This window comes from Neovison vison, chromosome 5, assembly GCF_020171115.1.
Source record: "Neovison vison isolate M4711 chromosome 5, ASM_NN_V1, whole genome shotgun sequence".
Taxonomy (NCBI): domain Eukaryota; kingdom Metazoa; phylum Chordata; class Mammalia; order Carnivora; family Mustelidae; genus Neogale; species Neogale vison.
In genome coordinates, this window is record NC_058095.1 from 87,642,893 (window position 1) to 87,667,365 (window position 24,473).

General features: G+C 38.8%; 2 protein-coding genes and 1 pseudogene across 2 annotated transcripts in view; 2 read left to right on the plus strand and 1 right to left on the minus strand.

Moving 5' to 3' along the window:
- Positions 1-21,221, minus strand: part of LOC122907409 (serine/threonine-protein kinase LATS2-like) — a 171,393-nt gene extending 150,172 nt beyond the window's left edge. The window contains 1 exon segment of the mRNA XM_044250286.1: positions 21,013-21,221. Within this exon segment, the coding sequence (XP_044106221.1) occupies positions 21,013-21,221 (209 nt within the window).
- LOC122906946 overlaps positions 1-24,473 on the plus strand; it is a 441,004-nt pseudogene that overhangs the window by 376,002 nt on the left and 40,529 nt on the right.
- On the plus strand, positions 21,096-23,725 carry LOC122906929 (E3 ubiquitin-protein ligase NEDD4-like). The gene is given in 7 exon segments (XM_044249434.1): positions 21,096-21,549; positions 21,552-21,583; positions 21,586-21,619; positions 21,622-22,569; positions 22,572-22,607; positions 22,610-23,697; positions 23,699-23,725. Coding segments are annotated over 7 exon segments (2,472 nt in total). The 5' UTR covers positions 21,096-21,242.

The window sequence follows — 24,473 nt, forward strand, 5'->3', positions numbered from 1 at the left end:
AGTATCTATTCCCCACATATTTGAATCAGACTTTAAAAGAATACAGTCAGAAGCGGAAGGCAATGGTTGATTATGTTTAATGAGAACTTCAAGAAGAAAGACAATTGGTTGGCAGAGGGTGTTAGAGAATATAAAACACTGACATCATTATTTTTGTTGTAAAGGCAATAAGAAAAGTTAATATATAAGTAAGATTCAATAAGCGAGAAAGAATACAGAGCCTTAGCTACATGATGTTAATATCCTCATTAGATTAGATTAGCATATATTCTGCATCTTGGTCATTCTAAAAGTCAGTCCTGGTTAGTTCGTTTGCTGAGAAAGGCAATGTACTTCCCTGGAAGAGTTACTTTCACATTTTATAGACTGTAACTCAAATCTTCTATTTTGAATGTTTATTGTGGGAGTCTCAATATACATTATAGAATCATATATATCTCATGCATTAGATCTCTAGACTTATTCATCCTACACGACTGTAATTTTGTAAACTTTGATCAACATTTACCCATTTTCCCTAACTTTCAGCCCCTGGTAACCACCATTTTACTTTCTGTGTGTGTGTATTTAACTTTTTAGATTCCTCATGTAAGTGAACTTAGGTGATATTTGTTTTTCTGTGTCTGGTTTATTTCACTTAGCATAATATCCTACAGTTTCATCCTATTGGTGTAAATGGAAAGTTTTCCTTCTTTTTTAACATCTGAACAGTATCCCAATGGTGGTGTATATGTGTATGTGCATGTATATAGATCACATTTTCTTTATCCATTCACCCATCGATGGACATTTAGGTTATTTCCATGTCTTGGCTTTTGTGAATAATGCTGCAATAAACATGGAGGCACTCATATGCCTTGCAGTTATTCTTTTTGATGTTACTATAAATTGGATTGTTTCCCTGATATCCTTTTTCAATAGCTCACTGTTGGGGTAAAGAAATGCAACTGATTTTTGTATTTTGATTTTAACCTCTTTCAATATTAAATGCTCTATTTAATTATACTTTAATATTCTACATTTCATTTTTTAAGCATTAAGAATGCTACATGCTTGATTTCCATGGTAGTCTTAATTTTATATCTCTTATCACAATGTTAATCTTCAATGGTACTTTTTAATTTAAAAACCCAATTCTAAATTACACATAGTTCTAATACAGGGGCTGGACTCTAAATTTCTTGAGTGCAAACACTAGGCCATTTCTTACTTGAATTCCTCAGAAGAGAATGTTTTCTACCACATAATAGGTTCCCAATTAATGTGTACTAAATGGTGGAAACTCAGGCCACAAATACTAAAAAAGAATGTCAAAGCTAAAATATATTAATTTTCTAGTAATTATTCATTTTTTCTATTTGTATCTCAGAAATGTCAACATTCTGTAGGAAAGATCTACAATTTATTCTTTTTTTATGCAAAAGAACATTGAATTACTAACCAAAAATCTAGCTAAAACATAACCAGTTTCAAAGCTATTCCTACCTAAACACACTTTTAATCTAAGCCAAGATTCATTTACAGGTTTCTATCTTCAGAGGAATACGATTTCTTAAAGTGCTTCATATGCTAGACGCTGAAATAAACATCTCACATGTATAACTATACTTAAATATCGTCTAACATTATAATATGGGTTCTACTTTTCACATTGAATTAGCAATGAAAAAAAAAAAAGTGGAACCTAGTTGCAGAGGACCTTGTCCACATAACATAGCAAGGGGTAAATGGAACTGAGAAGTCTACCCATGTCCATTTCACTCCAAAACATGTGAGTTTAAATACTATTCCAAATTAAAACATTAAAATTATAAATACATCTATACTTGTTGGGGGGTGGGGAGTAAAGAACAGTTACACAAAAGATATGACCAAATGTAGCAAATCATATGACCATGACTTTCCAATGTCAGTTTCTAATTTTCTATATACTATCTAGATGATGGTAGATTCCTATATCCTAAATATATAATTAAGGATAAAATTTATAGCTACACATATTTTTCTGAAAAATACCTATTTAAAAGGAGTTGAAAATCACTGAAATCTCACTACTTTTAAATCTATTTTTAGGGGTGCCACCCTGCCTCTCTGTCTACCTGTGATCTCTCTGTCAAATAAATAAATAAAATCTTAAAAAAAAATAAATCTATTTTTTTAAAAAAATAAATCTATGGCAATTTTAAAGTTAATTGTTAGATATCTGTTTACTTCTTCATTTGATCTCACCTTAAGGATAGGAAACAAATTAGAATCATGGTAAATTTTATAAACACTTCTCCTAAAAAAAATCACTGAATATAATCATGTCTCAATCATCTAACCTGGAAAGCTGGGATACATCTTTGATTATTTCAGTTTTCTGGTTCCTTACATTCAGAAGAATGAAACAATAATATTTAGATAGAGGAAAAGAATCTTGTCATGCTTGGGTATAGAGCTCACAGGGGATTTCATTGCATAAAGGATTAACCTTTGGATTCTTTAACATACTGTACAATGTCCTTCACCATCAACTCCAACCTACTTTACTTTTTATCATCTGCCATTTTCCTCTGCTCTTGTTATAATCTGTGTTTCTGCCATTCCCTGAACATGTGCTACTTCATACTTCCAGGTTTTTATACATTCTGTTCTCTCATACTTGAATGCACATTTCCTACTTCTCTGCCAGGAGAATACAAACTTATTGCTTATGGCACAAATTAAAGGTTGTAAAGAATATATCTTCTGGACCAGGCAGAATTAACACTTTATCCTCTGAGACCACCACTTTGCAAACACGTAATATAGTCTTCAGTGCACTCCATTATAAATGCAATTGCTTACAAAGCCACATTTACTCATTGAATCGTGTGTTCTGAATTGGAAAAAGCAATTTCTGATCAATTTTTTAGCATTTTTTTCATTTTTTAGCACAATACCTCACTTAGTAATTAAATATTTTTGAACAGAATACTCAGAATATAATTATTATCTTAATTTTTTTGTATTCTATGATCATTAGCACAATTTGTGAATAGAGTAGGCAGTTAATATATTTTTATTTTAATAAAGTGACAGACTATCAATGAATAGCCAATTAGAAATTGTGATTGACCATTAACATAAAAATTTCAAACTTTGTTAGAGCTATAAAGAAAGTTTAGAAAACCTAGTTAAATACAAATTCATCTGATGATACATTCACCTCTTACAACACTCAACAGTCTACATAAGGTTTATTTACTTCTTATTACTAAAATAATTTTTCTAGTTATCTTATCCTCTGATACCAAATCCTATTGTATAAAATATTACATGAATCAAATGTCTGGGTTCATTTTTTAAACAAGAATCATGTTTCTCCAGTGATGAAATGTCAACTTCTGTATTTCATACACTGTCAAATTTTCCATATTGCTTAAGAAAAGGTCTGAATAAACACATAAACCATGTTCTAAACTCTAAAATCTGAAAATTTATTAGACAGCTAAAAGAGTGTGCCACTCACTGACAGTATTTTGTCTTCACTCTGATATTCATAAAATGACTCAAAGAATCCCTTTGTCATAAAAGTCTGACAAAATAGAAAAAAAAGAGTTGTCTAGTTAAAGACATCATAGAATTATGAGAGTAATAATATATGTTAGCTACAGTTATGTCACTAATTCATTATGGCTTATGATTTATTCTTATTTTACCTTATTTTCATAAGGAATTATGAGTGGATTGCCAGAAAATATTACTTACACTACAATCATGAATCATTATAACAATATTTATCAAGTACACAGCTATGACCACTGTGTTGGTAAAATCTTGCAACATTTTGTTTTCCTTAGTACATTGGCAAATGATGATAACCCAAACTTAATAGTGACTTGACTTCAGCCTTTCTTAAGAATCATACTGCCCCATATCAGTTCAAATCCTTAGACTCCTAGAGTAATAGGCTTCCTGAATTCCTGACTTTCTGGTTGTCCTAGTGTATCCATTTTATGTGTGTCACATTGACCTCATCTAAGCATAATGCATTCTACTCCTCAATAACCTTGAAATTTCATTGTTTATCAAATCAACTTGCATGTCAGTTAATGCATTTCAACACTTGTCTAACATAATTTTTCTACTATTTTGAAATATTTTACCTTTGTTATGTATTTAAGCTATGTTTGGGCAGTAGATCATTTTCTTAAAAGAAAACTGCACACTGAACCCCAATTAAAACATTGGACATATGATGGTTGAGCAAAAATGATATGGGAGATTTTTGCTTTTAGCCAAGACAGAGTAAAAGGAACCAAATTAGTCTTCTACCTGAAACAACTGAAAAGACAAAAAACTATAAAACAACAGTGTTGGGGCAGTGATTCTTGAGAGATGGGAAGCAAATAAATTGAACTCTGCACTGGATTGAATAGTGCCCCACCAAAATCCATGTCCACCTTCAATCTGTGAATGTGACCTTATATGAAAAGAGGGTCTTTAAAGTACAGTCAAGTTAAGATGAGGTCACAGCTTGTATTCTCACAACAAGAGGGAAATTTGGAGGCATAGATAGATGGAGAGAGCTCCATGTGGTGAAGAACATAGAGGTCAGGGTAATGGACCACAAAGCCATTGAATAGTAGGTATTGCCAGCAATCATCAGAATCTGGGAAGAAAAAAGGAAGCATGCTCCTAGACTCCTTGAGAGAGCATTACTATCTTACATCTTGATTTCAGATTTGAAGACTCCATTACCTAATACATTTCTATTCTTTTAAACCATCTAAATTTGTGGCAATTTGTTATAGTGCCCCTAGGAAATTAATCTGACTCTTGAGATTGCCACATTTCACTGCCTAGAGAGAATCCATACTACAGCTTGGTGAAAGAGAATCTGGGTGGAACCTGATAAAATCTCTCTACATTATCAATATTCCAGGAAGTTTAAGTCTGATAAAGTACTAGGGATAAAGTGGCTTCTTAGAAGAACTCCAATAATCTATAGAGGATTCCCTTGGATCATTATCTGAGTACTGATCAGGATATATGTGTGAGGAAAATATTCAAAATGCAGTAAAGAACCATACAAAAAGAGCAGAAGTATAAACCCCCGGACCTCTCATAACACCAGAACTAGTTCATGTTCTAATTCAACAGAGTGGAATATTTGATAACTCACAAAGTATCATGCAGAATAATCACAAACTGCTCAGAGGTGGAGTCCTTACAGCAAACTAAATTCTACCTATATAACATAGCAAGTCTTGAGTTGGCAAAAAGCTCATCAGACCTGTAAGGAAAAAAAAAAAACAATAGAGCCCATAAGGAAGAGAAAAATAAATCAAATGAAACTGAACTAGAAATTATGGAAATTATAGAATTAGTAAGAAAGTACTTTTGAGAACATTATCAGACTATTAAACTTTTAGCTTCTGTGCTGGCATATAAAAAAAGGTTGGAAGTCATCACTCTCATCTTTACAAGAAAAAAGCTGAACAAACAAAAGTCCAAGCCTTCTCTGTGTCCCACCAGAGACCAGAAATCATAGGGCAAACTATAATGTTAAAATCCATTGAGACAGGAGAATCCAGAGAATCACAGCCCAGATCTGCTTGGCTGGAGCAGAAGCTGTTATAGCCAGAAACTGATAGAAACAATTAAATGGTAATTATGATGAATTGCAAGAAACTGAGTATGGATTAACTTGGAAGTGAAAAACCCTAAGGAGAAGGGCCCCAAACTTCCCTTGATTTAGCAGTGGTAACTTGGTGTAGTCATAAGGAAAAAATCTGGGAAAGGTAAGTTCTTGCTTCTGGCAGAGGAAATGAAAGAATAATAATGATGAAATAAAGAGAATGTTTTCTATAGCAGAGTTCTACTGTGCAAGAGATAAGACTTGACCAGATTTTTATCCCACTTGGAGGAAGGGCACTTTTCCAGTTGCTGCCCTTGGGAGCTATTCTATTTCATTTAATAGAAGAAAAGTGTTGAGAAACATTTGTGATGCTTACATGCCAGGGACACAGACCAACAAAAGACCGAGATTTAATCATGATTATGGAATACTTCCCCCTTGCACACACCTTACCAGAACAAGAACAGAGCTCTACTACAAGAATAGATTACAGCTGAAAAAGCTGCAACTCTCAGAGGAGTACTTATGGAAGCCCAGAATCAACAGGAGGGATGAGAACTAGAGCACTGGAGAAATGTGAAGCCTCTGGCACCTACAGATAAACAAAATTAAACACCGCGAACTCCTAGTCAGATTTAATATAAAACCTACCATTAAGGGACTATTTACCTCAGTTTCTATCACTGAATACATCATGTTTTGCTTTCAATAAGTAATGATAAGGCTTGTTAAAAGGCAAAACAAAACAAATCAAAACAAAAACACCAAAAACCTGAAACAATAGAGCAAGTCTTAGAAGCAGACTCACATCTGACACAGATGTTGGAAGCCAGGGAATTTAAAATTCACTATTTAAAATAACTATGATTAATATATTAAGAACTCCAATGGAGAAAAAAATAGACAACAAGAAAGAACAGATGGGTAATTTTAGCACAGATGAAAACACTAAGAAAAAAAAAGAAAATGTTAGAAACTCAGAAATACTGAAACAGAAAGGAAGAATGCCTCTGATGGTCTCAATAGTAGACTATATATGACTGAGCAAACAATCAATGAACTTGAAGAAAGGTAATGGAAATCCCCAAATACAAAAGAAGAATAATGAAAAAAACAGTATATCCAAGAACTGTGGGACAATTTCAAAAGGTGTAGCATACATATAATTGGAATATAAAAAGAAGAAAGAAAAAAACCCACAAGATTTACAAAGTATTTGCCAAAACCCATACAATTTTACAGCACAATGAGTGAATATTACTGTATGAAAATTAAAAAAAAATTAAAAACCTGGGATCCAGGAAAAAAAAATGCAGAATGTGGACAAAATAATCTAACTTTAATATAAATGAATTAACTTACCTTACTGAAGGAGGTAGGGGAAAGTGGTAACCAAAATAACTTTGCAAAGAAGTGGACTCTTTAATACTAAAGTCAAAAGGAACTGTCAGTAAATAACCAATATACTATATTTGATAAAATTGTTCTCTATGTGTTTATGGGCTTACTGTTCTGATACCACTATACATGTATGTATACTGGCATCAAGTAATTAATGACTATTGATCTTAGATTTCTCATTGTTGGGGTAAGAGTTTAGAAATAAATAAGAAAAGGAAGCTAGCATGATTCATGTAGTAATGTATTAGCATTGGGTCTATCTCATGAATTTGTCTTTGTTCAGGGTGGTATCAGACTGGGTAACTTATAAACAACAGAAATTTATTTCTCACAGTTCTGGAGCATAGTCAAGTGACAGCCCTCTTCCAAGTTTCAGCCTTCTCTAACCTCCAATGGTAGAAGGGTAGCTCAATGGTATCTCTTTCTATGAGAGGACTAATCCCAATTATGAAGGCTCCACTCATGATTTAAGCACCTCCTAAAAGCCTCACCTCCTGCTATCACCCTGGGCATTAGTATTTCAACAATGAAATTGGGACGGTGGCGGGGGGGGGGGGTGGACACAATCATTCAAACTATCCTAGAACTCCTGTTTAGCTCAATATAAATACATATGGTCACATATAGAAACATCTATAAATATGGTTTAGTATGCACACATGTGTATGTTTGTTCTATCACAAAGAAGGCCTAAAACGGAAAATATCCCAGTAGCACAAGTACATCTAAAACCATGATTTCTGATAGCATGGTTTCCAATGCTATTCTAAATTAAGAGGAACCAGGTTCTGGGATAAATGGCTGATTCCAGACCTGGGGCAAGGAATATACATGGTGAACATAGAGTATTGTGTGGTGCCAGAAATTAAGGAAGTGTTCAAATATAAAGCCCACAATGATGGAATTCTGTCAAAGGGACACAAGAGCCAACTGAAAGAGCTTTCAAACACCAAAGTTGAAATAATGTAAACAAACAAATAAATAAATTATAAAGTTCTTGTCAACGAACTTAAATAAATAAATATTAATAAGTCCATAATGATAATAAATGTTGACCAAATACATGAGGGAGGAGAAACAAATCTCTTAAGCAAATTAATTTCAAATAACTCTCCATTCTGTAAGTGTAGTCTATACAATATTTATTTGCTTCAAAGAGCACAGTATATCAAAAGAAAATTTTAAAAGTCACTATAGAGTGCAGAAATCTGACAAACTCTTGCTTAGTCATGTCATCAAAGTCTATATTCATAGCAATAAGTCATTTTTAGCATCCTTGATATGATGTCATAAAAATAGCATCCTATCTCTGTGGTTTTCTTCCAAAAAAAAGATAAACCCAATGTAATCAGAAGAAAAACATCAGATAGAGTCTAAATGAAGAGATTTTAAAAAGGCCTGAACAGTGCATGTCAAAAATGCCTTAAACAGTACACATCAAAACTTTAAGAGAACCAATGACTGTCTGAGAAACTGTCCCAGCTAAGAGGCGTCTGACTACTAAGTGTAACGTGCATCCGGAATATACTCCTTAAAGAGAAAAAAAGCATTTGCTAAAATAAAAGACACCTAAATAAACCATGAATTTTAGTTAGTAATAATATATAGATTATTTTAACAATTATGCCACACAATGTAAGTCGTTAATAATAGAGAAAATTAGGGGCACCCGGGTGGCTCAGTGGGTTAAAGCCTCTGACTTTGGCTCAGGTCATGATCCCAGGGTCCTGGGATCAAGCCCTGCATCGGGCACTCTGCTCAGCCTCCTTCCCCCTCTCTCTCTGCCTGCCTTTCTGCCTACTTGTGATCTCTATCTGTCGAATAAACAAAATCTTAAAAAAAAAAAAAAAGGAAGAAAATTAGATGTGGGCATGGGTGTTAACACTTGAAAAATGTACGTGTTCGGAGCACCCACCTTCACACAATCAAAAATCCATCTGTTTTTTCCCACTTCACCAAAACTTACCTACTAATAGCCTATTGTTGACCAAAGGCCTTAACAACAACATAAACACTCAATTAACATATATTTTATATGTTACATGTGTTATATACTGTATTCTTATGATAAAGTAAGCTGGAGAAAAGAAAATATTAGGAAAAATAACAAAAAAGGAAATTCAGATACAGTTCTGTGCTATATTTATTGAAATCATCTGCATAGAAGTGGATCCATGTAGTTCAAAACCTATGTCTTTCAAGGGTCACCTATACTATCTTTGCAACCTTTATAAAAATTTGAAGTGCTCTAAAATAAAATTTCATTAAGAGTTCTAAAAAAGAGTTATTTTAGCCGCATCCTGTATATTTAGAAAGTAGATGAAAGGTTGAACAAGTGCAGGAGAATAGAAAATACAAAAAGTTCCAATTCAAATACATAAAATACAGTAAGATAGAAATGAATGGGATTAACACTTCAGCTATTGCAGAAGAAAGAATCAGTGCTTTTGTAGACAAAGAAATATAAACTGTCCAAAATGAAAGATAGACAAATTACAGAAATATTACGTGTCCCTTCCATCTAATGAGGCAGAATCTAAGAAAAGTTCACTGCATATGAAAGATGAAGTTAGAAAATCTTTCTTTATCTCAACAGTTTATTTCCTTTCACTGTCTCATTTAATTTGGCTTGTTAAATTTGCGTTCTTCTTAGGGCCCATTCCCTGTGCCCTGGCTTCTTTGAAAACTTTCTGGTCCTCACCTAATATCCCTCCTAAAGATCCCTTATCTTTTTGTATGTCCTTCTCTAAGTATATACCCTAGTTAGTAATGTTTGTACATATTTACATCTCCTTAAACAACTTTCTTATTTGTTGAGCGTCAAATTTTGTCTTATTTAATTATATCACACAAAGTTCTACCACAGTGTTTGAACAAGTCATAATTGTATCTCTTATTTAAAGCAGTATTAGCATGGGTTAATGTTTTTTAAGTGTTTTTACATTCTGGCCATTTAGGAGTAAATGGTATCCAGCTTGTCTTATGTGGTTTTTATATTAGAACCATATTGTGACAAAAAAGTTATAAAAAATTAAATCTACATCCTTTGATGTTAGAATTTTAATAATTTTATATGAAGATACATTGAACAAGAAAAACACACCATGGAATTTTGCCATAGTGTTCATATTTTCTAAACAATTCTATCTAATCACAGGTGAGATTGAAATGAGATACTATTCTAGTTCAGACTTATTCCGTCTATGCTTGTACTCTCTTAAAGGTCCACAGTTATGCTCTTCCATTCTCCTGCAAACGGAAGATATATTTTTGTATCGATTTTTTGGTATAATTGGCACACAGAATTAAAGTCTTATTTGCATACCTTGGAGATTCCCTTTAAGTTCAGAGCCTTTAAAAACCTAATTGGTATGGATATGCTATTGTCCCCTGAAGATACACTGCAACATGCTGACTACTTGCTTTATTCACCAACAAGATAATTTTGTAGAATGTTGCTACTCTATTTCACAAATTCCACAGTATGTTTTGGAGAGTTTTCCTATATGACAGGCCCCTTTTGCCCTTTCTCATTGGAAGCAGTGAAGAAAGTTTTGTCCTCTCATTTTAGATGCAATGAGAAAGTTCATTTAAATCTGACTTGGAGAGGAGTCAAGATGGCGGAGAAGTAGCAGGCTGAGACTACTTCAGCTAGCAGGAGATCAGCTAGAGAGCTTATCTAAAGATTGCAATCACCTGCAAATCCATCGGCAGATCGAAGAGAAGAAGAACAGCAATTCTAGAAACAGAAAAACAACCACTTTCTGAAAGGTAGGACTGGCGGAGAAGTAAATCCAAAGTGACGGGAAGATAGACCCCGGGGGGAGGGGCCGGCTCCCGGCAAGCGGCGGAGCAACAGAGCACAAGATCGGGACTTTTAAAAGTCTGTGCCACTGAGGGACATCGCTCCAGAGGCTAAACCGGTACGAAGCCCACGCGGGGTCGGCGTGGCCTCGGGTCTCGCAGGGTCACAGAAGGATCGGGAGTGTCTGAGTGTCGCAGAGCTTGCGGATATTGGAACGGGAAAGCCGGCTGAAGAGACAGAGCCGACAGTAAGCTCGCAGCTCGGTGTTGCCTTGAGCCAGTCGCGGGCTCGGTGAGCTCGGAGCGCGGCCGGAGGTTGGGCAGACGGGAGTTACTAGGAGCTGTTCGCTGGGGGCACACTGGGGAGCGGGCCCCGGGCTCTCGGCTCCTCCGGGCCGGAGACCAGGAGGCCGCCATTTGTGTTCCCGTCCTCCGGAACTCTACGGAAAGCGCTCAGGGAACAAAAGCTCCTGAAAGCAAAGCCGAGCAGAACACTCAGCCCGGCCCCTGGTAAGGGCGGTGTAATTCCGCCTGGGGCAAAGACACTTGAGAATCACTACAACAGGCCCCTCCCCCAGAAGATCAACAAGAAATCCAGGCAAGACCAAGTTCACCTACCAAGGAGTGCAGTTTCAATACAAAGGAGAGCAGCAGAATTCCAGAGGAGGAGAAAACAAACCATGGAACTCATGGCTTTCTCCCTGTGATTTTTTAGTCTTACAGTTAATTTAATTTTTTTTTTCATTTTTTTTCTCTTCTTCTAGTAAAATTTTTTTTAAACTTTTACCCTTTTCTTTTTTAACGTTTTTTAACTAGTTTATATAATATATATACATATATTTTTTCTTTTTTTACTTTTTTTATTTGTTTTTTTTTAATTCTTTTTTTTCTTTCTTTATTTTTGAACCTCTTTTTATCCCCAAATCAGAAGAGATCCCAATCTCTTCAATCTCTTTTTTAAATTCTTTTTTAAATTCTTGATTGAATTTTTAATTCAATCTCTTTTTTTAATTCTTTTTTTTTCTTTCTTTCTTTTTGAACCTCTTTTTATTCCCAAATCAGAAGAGACTGGGAGACCCCAATCAGAAGAGACCCCAATCAGAGAAGATCCCTCACCCAATCGTGAGGGTGGATTTCTCCCCCCCCATGATTTGGGATCTCTTCTGATTGGGTTAAAGCATATTTTCCTGGGATTGTTGCCACCCTTTTAGTATTTTACTTGCTCCTTCATATACTCTTAGCTGGACAAAATGACAAGACGGAAAAATTCACAACAAAAAAAAGAACAAGAGGCAGTACCGAAGGCTAGGGACCTAATCAATGCAGACATTGGTAATATGTCAGATCTAGAGTTCAAAATGACAATTCTCAAGGTTCTAGCCGGGCTTGAAAAAAGCATGGAAGATATTAGAGAAACCCACTCCAGAGATATAAAAGCCCTTTCTGGAGAAAGAAAAGAACTAAAATCTAACCAAGTTGAAATCAAAAAAGCTACTAATGAGGTGCAATCAAAAATGGAGGCTCTCACTGCTAAGATAAATGAGGCAGAAAAAGAATTAGTGATATAGAAGACCAAATGACAGAGAATAAAGAAGCTGAGCAAAAGAGGGACAAACAGCTACTGGACCATGAGGGGAGAATTGGAGAGTTAAGTGACACCATAAGACGAAACAACATTAGAATAATTGGGATTCAAGAAGAAGAAGAAAGAGAGAGGGGAGCAGAAGGTATACTGGAGAGAATTATTGGGGAGAATTTCCCCAATATGGCAAAGAGAACGAGCATCAAAATTCAGGAGGTTCAGAGAACGCCCCTCAAAATCAGTAAGAATAGGACCACACCCCATCACTTAATAGTAAAATTTACAAGCCTTAGTGAAAAAGAGCAAATCCTGAAAGCAGCCCGGGAAAAGAAGTCTGTAACATACAATGGTAAAAGTATTAGATTGGCAGCTGACTTATCGACAGAGACCTGGCAGGCCAGAAAGAGCTGGCATGATATTTTCAGAGCACTAAACGAGAAAAACATGAGCCAAGAATACTATATCCAGCTAGGCTATCATTGAAAATAGAAGGAGAGATTAAAAGCTTCCAGGACAAACAGAAACTGAAAGAATTTGCAAACACCAAACCAGCTCTACAGGAAATACTGAAAGGGGTCCTCTAAGCAAAGAGAGAGCCTACAAGTGGTAGATCAGAAAGGAACAGAGACAATATACAGTAACAGTCACCTTACAGGCAATACAATGGCACTAAAATCATATCTCTCAATAGTTACCCTGGATGTTAATGGGCTAAATGCCCCAATCAAAAGACACAGGGTATCAGAATGGATAAAAAAACAAAACCCATCTATATGTTGCCTCCAAGAAACTCATTTTAAGCCTGAAGACACCTCCTCACCTCATTTAAAGTGAGGGGGTGGAAAAGAATTTACCATGCTAATGGACATCAGAAAAAAGCAGGAGTGGCAATTCTTATATCAGATCAATTAGATTTTAAGCCAAAGACTATAATAAGAGATGAGGAAGGACACTATATCATACTCAAAGGGTCTGTCCAACAAGAAGATCTAACAATTTTAAATATATATGCCCCCAACATGGGAGCAGCCAACTATATAAACCAATTAATAACAAAATCAAAGAAACACATCCACAATAATACAATAATAGTAGGGGACTTTAACACTCCCCTCACTGAAATGGACAGATCATCCAAGCAAAAGATCAACAGGGAAATAAAGGCCTTAAATGATACACTGGATGAGATGGACATCACAGATATATTCAGAACATTTCATCCCAAAGCAACAGAATACACATTCTTCTCTAGTGCACATGGAACATTCTCCAGAATAGATCACATCCTCGGTCCTAAATCAGGACTCAACCAGTATCAAAAGATTGGGATCATTCCATGCATATTTTCAGACCACAATGCTCTGAAGCTAGAACTCAACCACAAGAGGAAGTTTGGAAAGAACACAAATACATGGAGACTAAACAGCATCCTTCTAAAGAATGAATGGATCAACCGGGAAATTAAAGAAGAATTGAAAAAAATCATGAAAACAAATGATAATGAAAATACAACGGTTCAAAATCTGTGGGACACAACAAAGGCAGTCCTGAGAGGAAAATATATAGCGGTACAAGCTTTTCTCAAGAAACAAGAAAGGTCTCAGGTACACAACCTAACCCTACACCTAAAGGAGCTGGAGAAAGAACAAGAAAGAAACCCTAAGCCCAGCAGGAGAAGAGAAATCATAAAGATCAGAGCAGAAATCAATGAAATAGAAACCAAAAAAAAAAAAACAATAGAACAAATCAACCAAACTAGGAGCTGGTTCTTTGAAAGAATTAATAAAATTGATAAACCCTTGGCCAGACTTATCAAAAAGAAAAGAGAAAGGACCCAAATAAATAAAATCATGAATGAAAGAGGAGAGATCACAACTAACACCAAAGAAATACAAACTATTATAAGAACATACTATGAGCAACTCTACGCCAACAAATTTGACAATCTGGAAGAAATGGATGCATTCCTAGAAACATATAAACTACCAAAATTGAACCAGGAAGAAATAGAAAGCCTGAACAGACCCATAACCAGTAAGGAGATTGAAACAGTCATTAAAAATCTCAAAACAAACAAAAGCCCAGGGCCAGATGGCTTCCCAGGGGAATTCTACCAAACATTTAAAGAAAAACTAATTCCTATTCTCCTGAAACTGTTCCAAAAAATAGAAATGGAAGGAAAACTCCCAAACTCATTTTATGAGGCCAGCATCACCTTGATCCCAAAACCAGACAGGGATCCCATCAAAAAAGAGAGCTATAGACCAATATCCTTGATGAACACAGATGCAAAAATTCTCACCAAAATACTAGCCAATAGGATTCAACAGTACATTAAAAGGATTATTCACCACGACCAAGTGGGATTTATCCCAGGGCTGCAAGGTTGGTTCAACATCCGCAAATCAGTCAATGTGATACAACACATCAATAAAAGAAAGAACAAGAACCACATGATACTCTCAATAGATGCTGAAAAAGCATTTGACAAAGTATAGCATCCCTTCCTGATCAAAACCCTTCAAAGTGTAGGGATAGAGGGCACATACCTCAATATCATCAAAGCCATCTATGAAAAACCCACTGCAAATATCATTCTCAATGGAGAAAAACTGAAAGCTTTTCCACTAAGGTCAGGAGCACGGCAGGGATGTCCATTATCACCACTGCTATTCAACATAGTACTAGAAGTCCTAGCCTCAGCAATCAGACAACAAAAGGAAATTAAAGGCATCCAAATCGGCAAAGAAGAAGTCAAATTATCACTCTTCGCAGATGATATGATACTCTATGTGGAAAACCCAAAAGACTCCACTCCAAAACTGCTAGAACTTATACAGGAATTCAGTAAAGTGTCAGGAAATAAAAGAATTCTTAAGAAAAGAAACGCTGGTCCTATTTCCACCAGAACTGAAGCTGATGCTTTAGAGCCCTCTGTGATTAGTAGACCTGGTCCATGTGGGGCAGCCTATGTTGTTTTGAGGGAGAGGCCCCCTGTGCTAGTTCACAGTCAGACCTGCCTTAGGAAACATGCCCCTGCTGAGTGCACAAGGGCAGGGTGTGTTGTAAGGGACTCGAGCCTCCCCTGGAGGTGCTGTTTCTCTCTTAAGTCCAACCATGGTGGTGGTGGGGAAATGTGTGGAAGATCATATCACCCCACCCTCTCAACCTGGGGGACAACTCACAGCTGCTACTGCTTAGGAGGCCCTGATGAAAAAGTGAACAACTTCTTCTCTTGTGTTCCAGGCTTTCATCATATCACTGCACCTCAATGGCCCTGTGCCTGGCCATCTGCACACCCTATGCCACAGTTATGTGTTTTATCTTGGTCCCATGGCCGGTACTGAAAACTCAAAATCTTAAAGGACCCAGCAAGGTGTGGACCTGCTTCTCTCCCTAGGAGAGGCTTGCAGCTTGCCCAGCACCATTCTGTCCCATAAAAGCAGTCACACAGAGTGGAGTTTGTTGTGCCCCACAGTGGAAAGCTGTGACCAGCATATCTGCCCTCTACACATGCTTCTGTCCCCTGCTGCTAAACAGCCACTCAGTGGCTCCTAGGGGGCCTTTTGTCCTCAGAAAAGCAAAATCCCTCTTCCACATGTACTCCAGGAGGGGGAGTGAGTTCTCTCAGTGCCATTCAGGGGATCCCCTCACCCCAGCATATTGCGGGAACCCTACATGCTGTTCTTTCTCCTGCCCTCTCCCTCTCTCCCTGGCTTCACTCTAAAAAAATGGCCCCTCCCTTTCCCAGCACCACAGCTTTTCTCTCCCCTAGTTCATAGCTCCAAACCTCACATGTGCCTCTTTCTCTCCCTCCAGTTACGCAGATTATTTTCTTACTCCTCGAATCTATTTCCTAGTTGTTCAAAATGATTTGATGTTGAGCTACTCTGTTTGAGGGATAAAGCAACCCCAGGGTCCCCCTGCTACTCTTCCAATTTTATCTTTCTTCTCAGTGACCTCTTCTAATTGAGCATATTTAAAAGTGCACATAATCATTTTCTGCATACTTTTTCCCCACTCTGTACCGATGTTGATGCTACTGTTAATTCACTTGTTCAATCATTAATTAAACATATATTGAATGCCTACTGTGTTCTAGGCCCTGAGGGTACAGTAGTGAAGTGAACAAATTAACAAATATTTACCCCTCAGGGAACATATCTGTAGTGGAAAAGACAAAGCAAATAAATATGTTGTGTGTCTGATATAAATTCTGTGGGGAAAAATAGAGGAGGGAAGAGAACTAAGGAGAGCCAAGATGTGGACAGGGTTATAATTCTAAGTGGGATGCTTAGGGAAGTCATCACGATACAGTTACCATTTGACCTGAGGAGGTGAGGGAGCAAGCCATGGGGACATTTGGGTAATATTTTTCCAGGATGAAGAAACAGCAGTTGCACATTGTGAAGCAAGAGTATGTCTCGCATTTTGGGAAAACTGAGGTAGGAGCAATAGGAGAGAAGTCAGAGAGAGCGAGTTTATAGGCAACCATGGTTGTGTTGTCCTACCTATTTTCTTAAAAATTGGTAACTATCCTTCACTACTTAATCTTTTTCCTTTTTTTCTTCCCTCTTTAACTCTGGTAAGTCACCAAGTTTTATTGATCCTAACCCTCTTCAGTTCAGACCTTTATCATTGGTCACCCAATTGATATACTGCTAGCTGCACACCTCATATTCAGCACCCATTCAAGAGCTATTTTTCAAACAATGTCTGTATTGCAGGCCCTGCACTAGGTATTGTAGATACACAGGCCATCAAGCTTGCCCTCAGAAAATTCACAGTATCTGGAGACAAAATCAACAGGCAGTTGGTCACATGACAGTGAAGTAAGTGCTTTGAGAAGGGAAGTACAAGCAGACTAAGTACCACATGGTAGATGGATAGCTGCCATTTATGAGGGTTAGTGCAAGCTTTCCAACAGAAATTATCTTCCTGTTAAGCTCTAAAAGATAAGTTGAAGAGTTAGACCCTCAAAATGAAAAGAAAGAATTTCCAAGCAAAGGGACCACTTGTACAAATGCCCAGAAAAGAGAACCGAATGTGGTTTAGTGTTACCAGATAGAGGACAGAAGAGGATGACTCAAAATCAAGCTGGCGAAATACAAAGGAGCCAGATCGTGTATGATATCTAGAGGCCCTTTTAGGGTGTTTGGTTAATCCATCTGTTACCAAAATCATCAGTTTCAAACTTGAATATAGTACATAGTTTATCTCCGAGAACTGAAACCCACCAATGATTCCTTACTGGCTTTATGCTGAATTCAAACTGTAACAGGCACACGTGAGGTTCTTTAATCTGCCTTTGCCTCTTCAGCCTCAGGTCCCACAGGCCCCACTCTTACTTTATACACCAGCAGTGCGGGACAGCTTATAATTCCATGCCAGGAGGGAGAAGTCTCCAGGACCTACCAAATGCTTGGAATGCTCTTTGGCCCTTCCCAATCTCATGCATTCATTTTTATCTCTCAAAAATAATCTCAGAGGTCATCCTTTTTTTTTTAATATTTATTAATTTGAGTTAGAGTGAGTGAGCCTGAGCAGAAGGGGCAGAAGGAGAGGGAAAGAAAAACTCAAGCAGACTCTTCACTTAGTGCAGAGTCTGACACAGGACTTCATCTGTCAACCCCAAGACCATGAGCTGACCTGAAAACAGGAGGTAGGTGTTCAACTGACTGTGCCATCCAGGTGCCCCTCAGAAGTCATCTTCTATAAGAATCTTCCCCAGAAAATTCAAATGAAGTTAATCCTTTACTCTTCTATGCTACCACCCCACTTCTGTGTGATCTTTTCATTGGATTCGCCTTAATCTGTAACAGGTTGATTATATATTAAACTTCTCCACTGGTTTGAGCTCTTTGAGGGTCTCTGGGTTTGGTTTTGTCTGTGTATCCTTAGCCTGACAGTTAGCCACACTTAATAAGGCTCGGTTAATTTACACTAAAGAACAATGAGAATTATCTATAGGAAAGAATGAACACGAATTTATAGCTCATTTAAGTCACACAATTGTGATAGAGCTCGGCACATCTTAGCAAAGGAATCACAGACTTTTTAAAATTCTTAAATTCAGTTTAGTTAGCATATACTGTATTACTATTTTTAGGAGAAGAATTTAGTGATTCATCAGTTGCATATAACACCCAGTGCTCATTTTATCAGGTTATGTCCTTAATGCCAATCACCCTATTACCCCTTCCCCCCACCAACCTCCCATCCAGCAACCTTCAGTTTGTTTTCTAGAGTTCAGCATTTCTTATGGTTTGCCTCCTTCTCCATTTCCATCTTGTTTTATTTTTCCTTCCCTTCCCTTATGTTAATCTGTTTTGTTTCTTAGATTGCACAGATGAGTGATATCATATAGTATTTGTCTTTCTCTGACTTATTTCACTTAGGCTAATACACTGTAGTTCCAACCATTGCAAAAGGCAAGATTTCATTCTTTTTGATGGCTGAGTGATATTCCATATAACACATGCACACACACATAACAAATCTTTATCCATTCATCTGTTGATGGACATCTGGGCTCTTTCCATATTTTGGCTATTGTAGGTATTCCTGCTACAAACACTGGGGTACAGTGCTCCTTCAAACCACCATGTTTGTATCCTTTGGTTAAATACCTAGTAGTGCAATTTCTGGGTCATAGGGTAACTCTCTTTTTAAATTTTTGAGGAACCTCTATACTGTTTTCTGGAGTAGCTCTACCAGTTTGCATTCCCACCAACACTGTAAGAAGGTTCTCTTTTCTCTGCATCCTCACCAACATTTGTTGTTTCCTAAGTTGTTTATTTTAGCTATTCTGACTGGTGTGAGGTGGTATCTTGTGGTGGTCTTGATTTGTATTTCCCCGTTGATGAGAAATGAGCATTTTTTCATGTATCTGTTGGCCATTTGTATGTCTTCTTTGGAGAAACATTCATGTCTTCTGCCCATTTCTTGACTGGAATTTTTGTTGGTTGGGTTTGAGTTTGGTAGTTCTTTATAGCTTTTGGATACTAGCCCTTTATTTGATTTGTCATTTGCAAATACCTTCTTCCATTCCATAGATTTCCTTTTAGTTTTGTTGACTATATCCTTTGCCATGCAAAAGCTTTTTATCTTGATGAAGTCCCAGTAGTTCATTTTTGCTTTTGTTTCTCTTGCCTTTGGAGATGTGTCAATCACCCAGAGTTTTGTCTTCTCTTAGTCTTTCAGTTCTCTCATCTGCAAAATGAGGATGATAATACCTATACCCTAAGATTTCAGTGGTGATGAGATTTGGAACATATATGACAGAAACTAGAAACTTAGTTAGATGTTCATGATCTGGTGAGATTTTTATGAGGTGGAAAAATTTTATTTTATCCCTTTCAGACCTGTAATCACTGTGATCACATTATTATAGATTGTCCCACTCACTAGTAATATGAGTCTAGGTATTATGGATTCTGAGCATCTGACTTATGAAGACATAACTAATGCTGTCTTTGTACTGTGCTCATGCTGTGTTCCTCTGGAGAGGAGGGCTTATTCCTTGAGCCTCCATGTTGCCTTTATGCGAGTGGCCATCATCCATGACAAAAGGAAGACAGTTTCCCAGCCTCCAAACAAGGAACCTAGAAAATATTTTCTTATAAAAACTGTGCTATGAATTGGATTAATTCATTATTAAGGTTTCCCCCAAAAGCTATTTTGTTTTTAACATAAACAGTTGTGCATTTTTAAACATACAAATGTATTCACCATATTTTTTATTGAAAATTGGTCTTTTTATCAAGGGTATCCAGACTACTTTATCATCCTCCCCATGTTGGCCTTTATTCTGAGCTAACATTTTGAAGACTGAAACTTCCATCAGTCTGTTCCATGTCCACACCAAAAATTTCTGTACCCAGAGGACTTGTAATGAAGTAGTATTACATTGATGCTTAAAAACTTTGTATGGACTGATGAACTTTTCTCATATTATTTATATGTAGTTTTGGGGAAAGAGGAAAACAATAAAACCGGTAGAAGTGTAAAAGACTTTCTATTAGAGTACTGGGTAATTTTCAAAAAGATTCATGTTCACTTCCCCTCTTTCAGCATTTGCTTGATTTTAGAAGGTATGACTTTTAGAAAATAGGTCTCTCTGATGGGGCACCTGGGTGGCTCAGTGGGTTAAGCCACTGCCTTTAGCTCAGGTTATGATCTCAGGGTCCTGGGATCAAGTCCTGCATCAGGCTCTCTGCTCAGCAGGGAGCCTTCTTCCTCCTCTATCTCTCTGCCTGCCTCTCTGCCTACTTGTGATCTCTCTCTGTCAAATAAATAAATAAAATCTTAAAAAAAGAAAATAGGTCTCTCTTTGAGATTGATGGTTGCTGTAAATTTTTAAAATTGTAGTAACTCAGATATATTTCATGTTAATGAAATTGGTAAGAATAGTCTAAGGCAGCATTCTTAATATATACCTATATACAAACATCTTTTCTTAACTGTCCTTAGTAAAAAAATGAATTAGGCCTGGTGGGGCCAGCGCCCTGCAGCGCAGGCCAAGTGGAAGGGGGGCGCCGGCGGGGACCTGGGCGCCCGGATGCAGGGGGAGCCGAGAACCATAGCCCCGGAGCCTGGTTGGAGTGGGGACTGGGGATACCGACATGGCTTTTGCTGCTCGGGGCGGGCCGCCGCCTCCCTCCTCTCCCGCCGAGCGGGGCTGCTCCGCCTCGCTCGCACCCAAAGTGGAATGAAGAATTTTATTTTAGAGTAAACCCGTCTAATCACAGACTCCTGTCTGAAGTATTTGATGAAAACAGATTGCCACGGGACGACTTCCTGGGACAGGTGGACATACCTCTCAGTCATCTCCCGACAGAAGATCCGACCATGGAGCGACCCTATACGTTTAAGGATTTTCTCCTTAGACCAAGAAGTCATAAATCTCGAGTTAAGGGATTTTTACGATTGAGAATGGCCTATCTGCCGAGAAACGGAGGTCAGGATGAGGAAGACAGTGAGCAGAGGGATGACATGGAGCATGGCTGGGAGGTGGTGGACTCCAAGGACTCGGCCTCTCAGCACCAGGAGGAGCTCCCTCCCCCGCCACTGCCCCCCGGCTGGGAAGAGCAGCTGGACAATCTCGGTGGGACCTACTACGTCAACCACAACCACCGGACCCCTCAGCGGCACCGACCAAGCTGATGGACGTGTCCTCCGAGTCGGACAGCGACACATCAGGCAGATCAACCAGGAGGCCGCGCCCCGGGCTTCCGTTCCCGCAGGCACATCAGCGAGGACCTGGAGCCGAGCCGGCGAGGGTGGAGAGGCCCAGAGCCTTGGGAGGCCATTTCCGAAGAAGTGACCATCACTGGAGACTCCCTCAGTCTGTCACGGCCCCCACCGCCGTCCTCTCCGGGGTCCCGGACCAGCCCTCAGGAGCTGTCTGAGGAACTGAGCAGAAGGCTTCAGATCACTCCAGACTCCAAAGGGGAGCAGTTTGGTTCTTTGATTCGGAGAGAGCCGTCCTCAAGGTTGCGGTCCTGCAGTGTCCTCGGCCACCTACCACCGCCATCAGTGGCCTATGCGCACACCACACCGGGCCTACCTTCAGGCTGGGAAGAAAGGAAAGATGCTAAGGGACGCACATACTGTGTCAGTCATAACAATCGAGCCACAACTTGGACTCGACCCATCGTGCAGCTCGCGGAAGACGGTGCGTCGGGATCCGCCACAAACAGTAACAACCACCGAATCGAGCCTCAGATCCGCCGGCCCCGAAGCCTCAGCTCGCCCACCGCAACCTTATCCGCCCCGCTGGAGGGCGCCAAGGACTCGCCCATATGCCGGGCTGTGAAAGATACCCTTTCCAACCCACAGTCCCCACAGCCATCACCCTACAACTCCCCCAAACCACAACACAGAGTCACACAGAGCTTCCTGCCGCCGGGCTGGGAAAGGAGGATCGCGCCCAACGGCCGGCCCTTCTTCATTGACCACAACACAAAGACTGCAACGTGGGAAGATCCACGCCTGAAATTTCCAGTACACATGCGGTCAAAGGCATCTTTAAACCCCAATGACCTCGGCCTTCTTCCTCCTGGTTGGGAAGAAAGAACTCACTTGGATGGCCGAACATTTTATATCGACCACAATAGCAAAATGACTCAGTGGGAAGACCCAAGACTGCAGAATCCAGCGATTACGGGTCCGGCTGTTCTTACTCCAGAGAATTTAAGCAGAAATATGACTATTTCGGAAGAAATTAAAGAAACCTGCTGATATTCCAAATAGGTTTGAAATGAAACTTCACAGAAATAACATCTTCGAAGAGTCCTACCGGAGAATTATGTCCGTGAAAAGACCAGATGTTCTGAAAGCTAGACTGTGGATCGAATTTGAACCGGAGAAAGGTCTTGACTATGGGGGTGTGGCCCGAGAGTGGTTCTTCCTACTGTCCAAAGAGATGTTCAACCCCTACTATGGGCTTTTTGAGTACTCTGCCACGGACAACTACACGCTTCAGATCAATCCCAACTCTGGCCTCTGTAACGAAGACCATTTGTCCTACTTCACTGTTATGGGAAGAGTTGCTGGTCTGGCAGTATTGCACGGGAATCTTCTAGATGGTTTCTTCATTAGACCATTTTACAAAATGATGTTGGGCAAGCAGATAACGCTGAATGACATGGAGTCTGTGGATAGTGAATACTACAACTCTTTGAAATGGATCTTGGAAAATGATCCTACTGAACTGGACCTCATGTTCTGTATTGATGAAGAAAACTTGGGACAGACCTACCAAGTGGATCTGAAGCCCAATGGGTCAGAAATAATGGTGACAAATGAAAACAAGAGGGAATATATTGACTTGGTCATCCAGTGGAGGTTTGTGAACGGGGTCCAGAAGCAGATGAACGCCTTCCTGGAGGGGTTCACAGAACTGCTTCCTATTGATTTGATTAAAATTTTTGATGAAAATGAGCTGGAGCTGCTGATGTGCGGCCTCGGCGACGTGGACGTCAACGACTGGAGACGACACTCTATTTACAAGAACGGCTACTGCCCAAATCACCCTGTCATTCAGTGGTTCTGGAAGGCCGTGCTGCTCATGGACGCCGAGAAGCGGATGCGGTTACTGCAGTTCGTCACGGGGACGTCCCGAGTGCCTGTGGAAGGCTTCGCCGAACTTTATGGTTCCAATGGTCCTCAGCTGTTTACAGTAGAGCAATGGGGGAGTCCTGAAAAACCGCCCAGAGCTCACACATGCTTTAATCGCCTTGACTTACCTCCATATGAAACCTTTGAAGATTTACAGGAGAAGCTTCTCATGGCTGTGGAAAACCGCTCAAGGATTTGAGGGGGTGGATTAAGCGCCCCCCACTTGCTCCCCAGCCTCAGGGTGGCTGTTGGTCCAGCAAGTCCTGCTTGCACTTTTGCATTTGCCTAACAACAGACTTTGCAGAGACCAGGCAGAAAGAGCAGCCACGGGCATGGCTCCTGAGCCGAGCCTTCGCGAGCCTTCGCCTGTGACTTGCCCAGGTTCGGACTTGGGAGCCCGGTCCCAGGTCACGTTCCTGCATTTTCCACCACGAATTATCAACTGGTTGATGTGTACACTAATTACATTTCAGGAGGACTTAATTCTATTTATGCTGTGCCTCTGTCGGCAAAGCCCTTAATAAATATTTTACATACTTTAAAAAAAATGAATTAAAACTAGAGATGTACAGATTTGAAATATGTTCATGTTGGGATGTGGTGCAATGCTTATAATATTTCCTACAAATATTACTTATATGAAAATGTGTTGTGGAGCTCAAATGAAAAGCTCTGCAAATTTGAAAAGTTAATATTTCCAAAATTATTTGTGTTAAGGACATCTGAGAGGTAATGATGAGACCTGGATCCTAGCCTTTTTATCACTGACTATGACCTCTGGCAAGTCAACCTTTTAGCTCTGTTTTCTCTTCTTAAAAATGAAGGAAAGTACTAAGTTTCCTTGCGCTATAAATTTCTGTTATTGTTACTAAATCTTGATATGAGAATTAGTCATGCTATACATAAAATTGTTTTACTCAAGAATTATTAACAGCATGAAATTTAATATTATAAATTGGT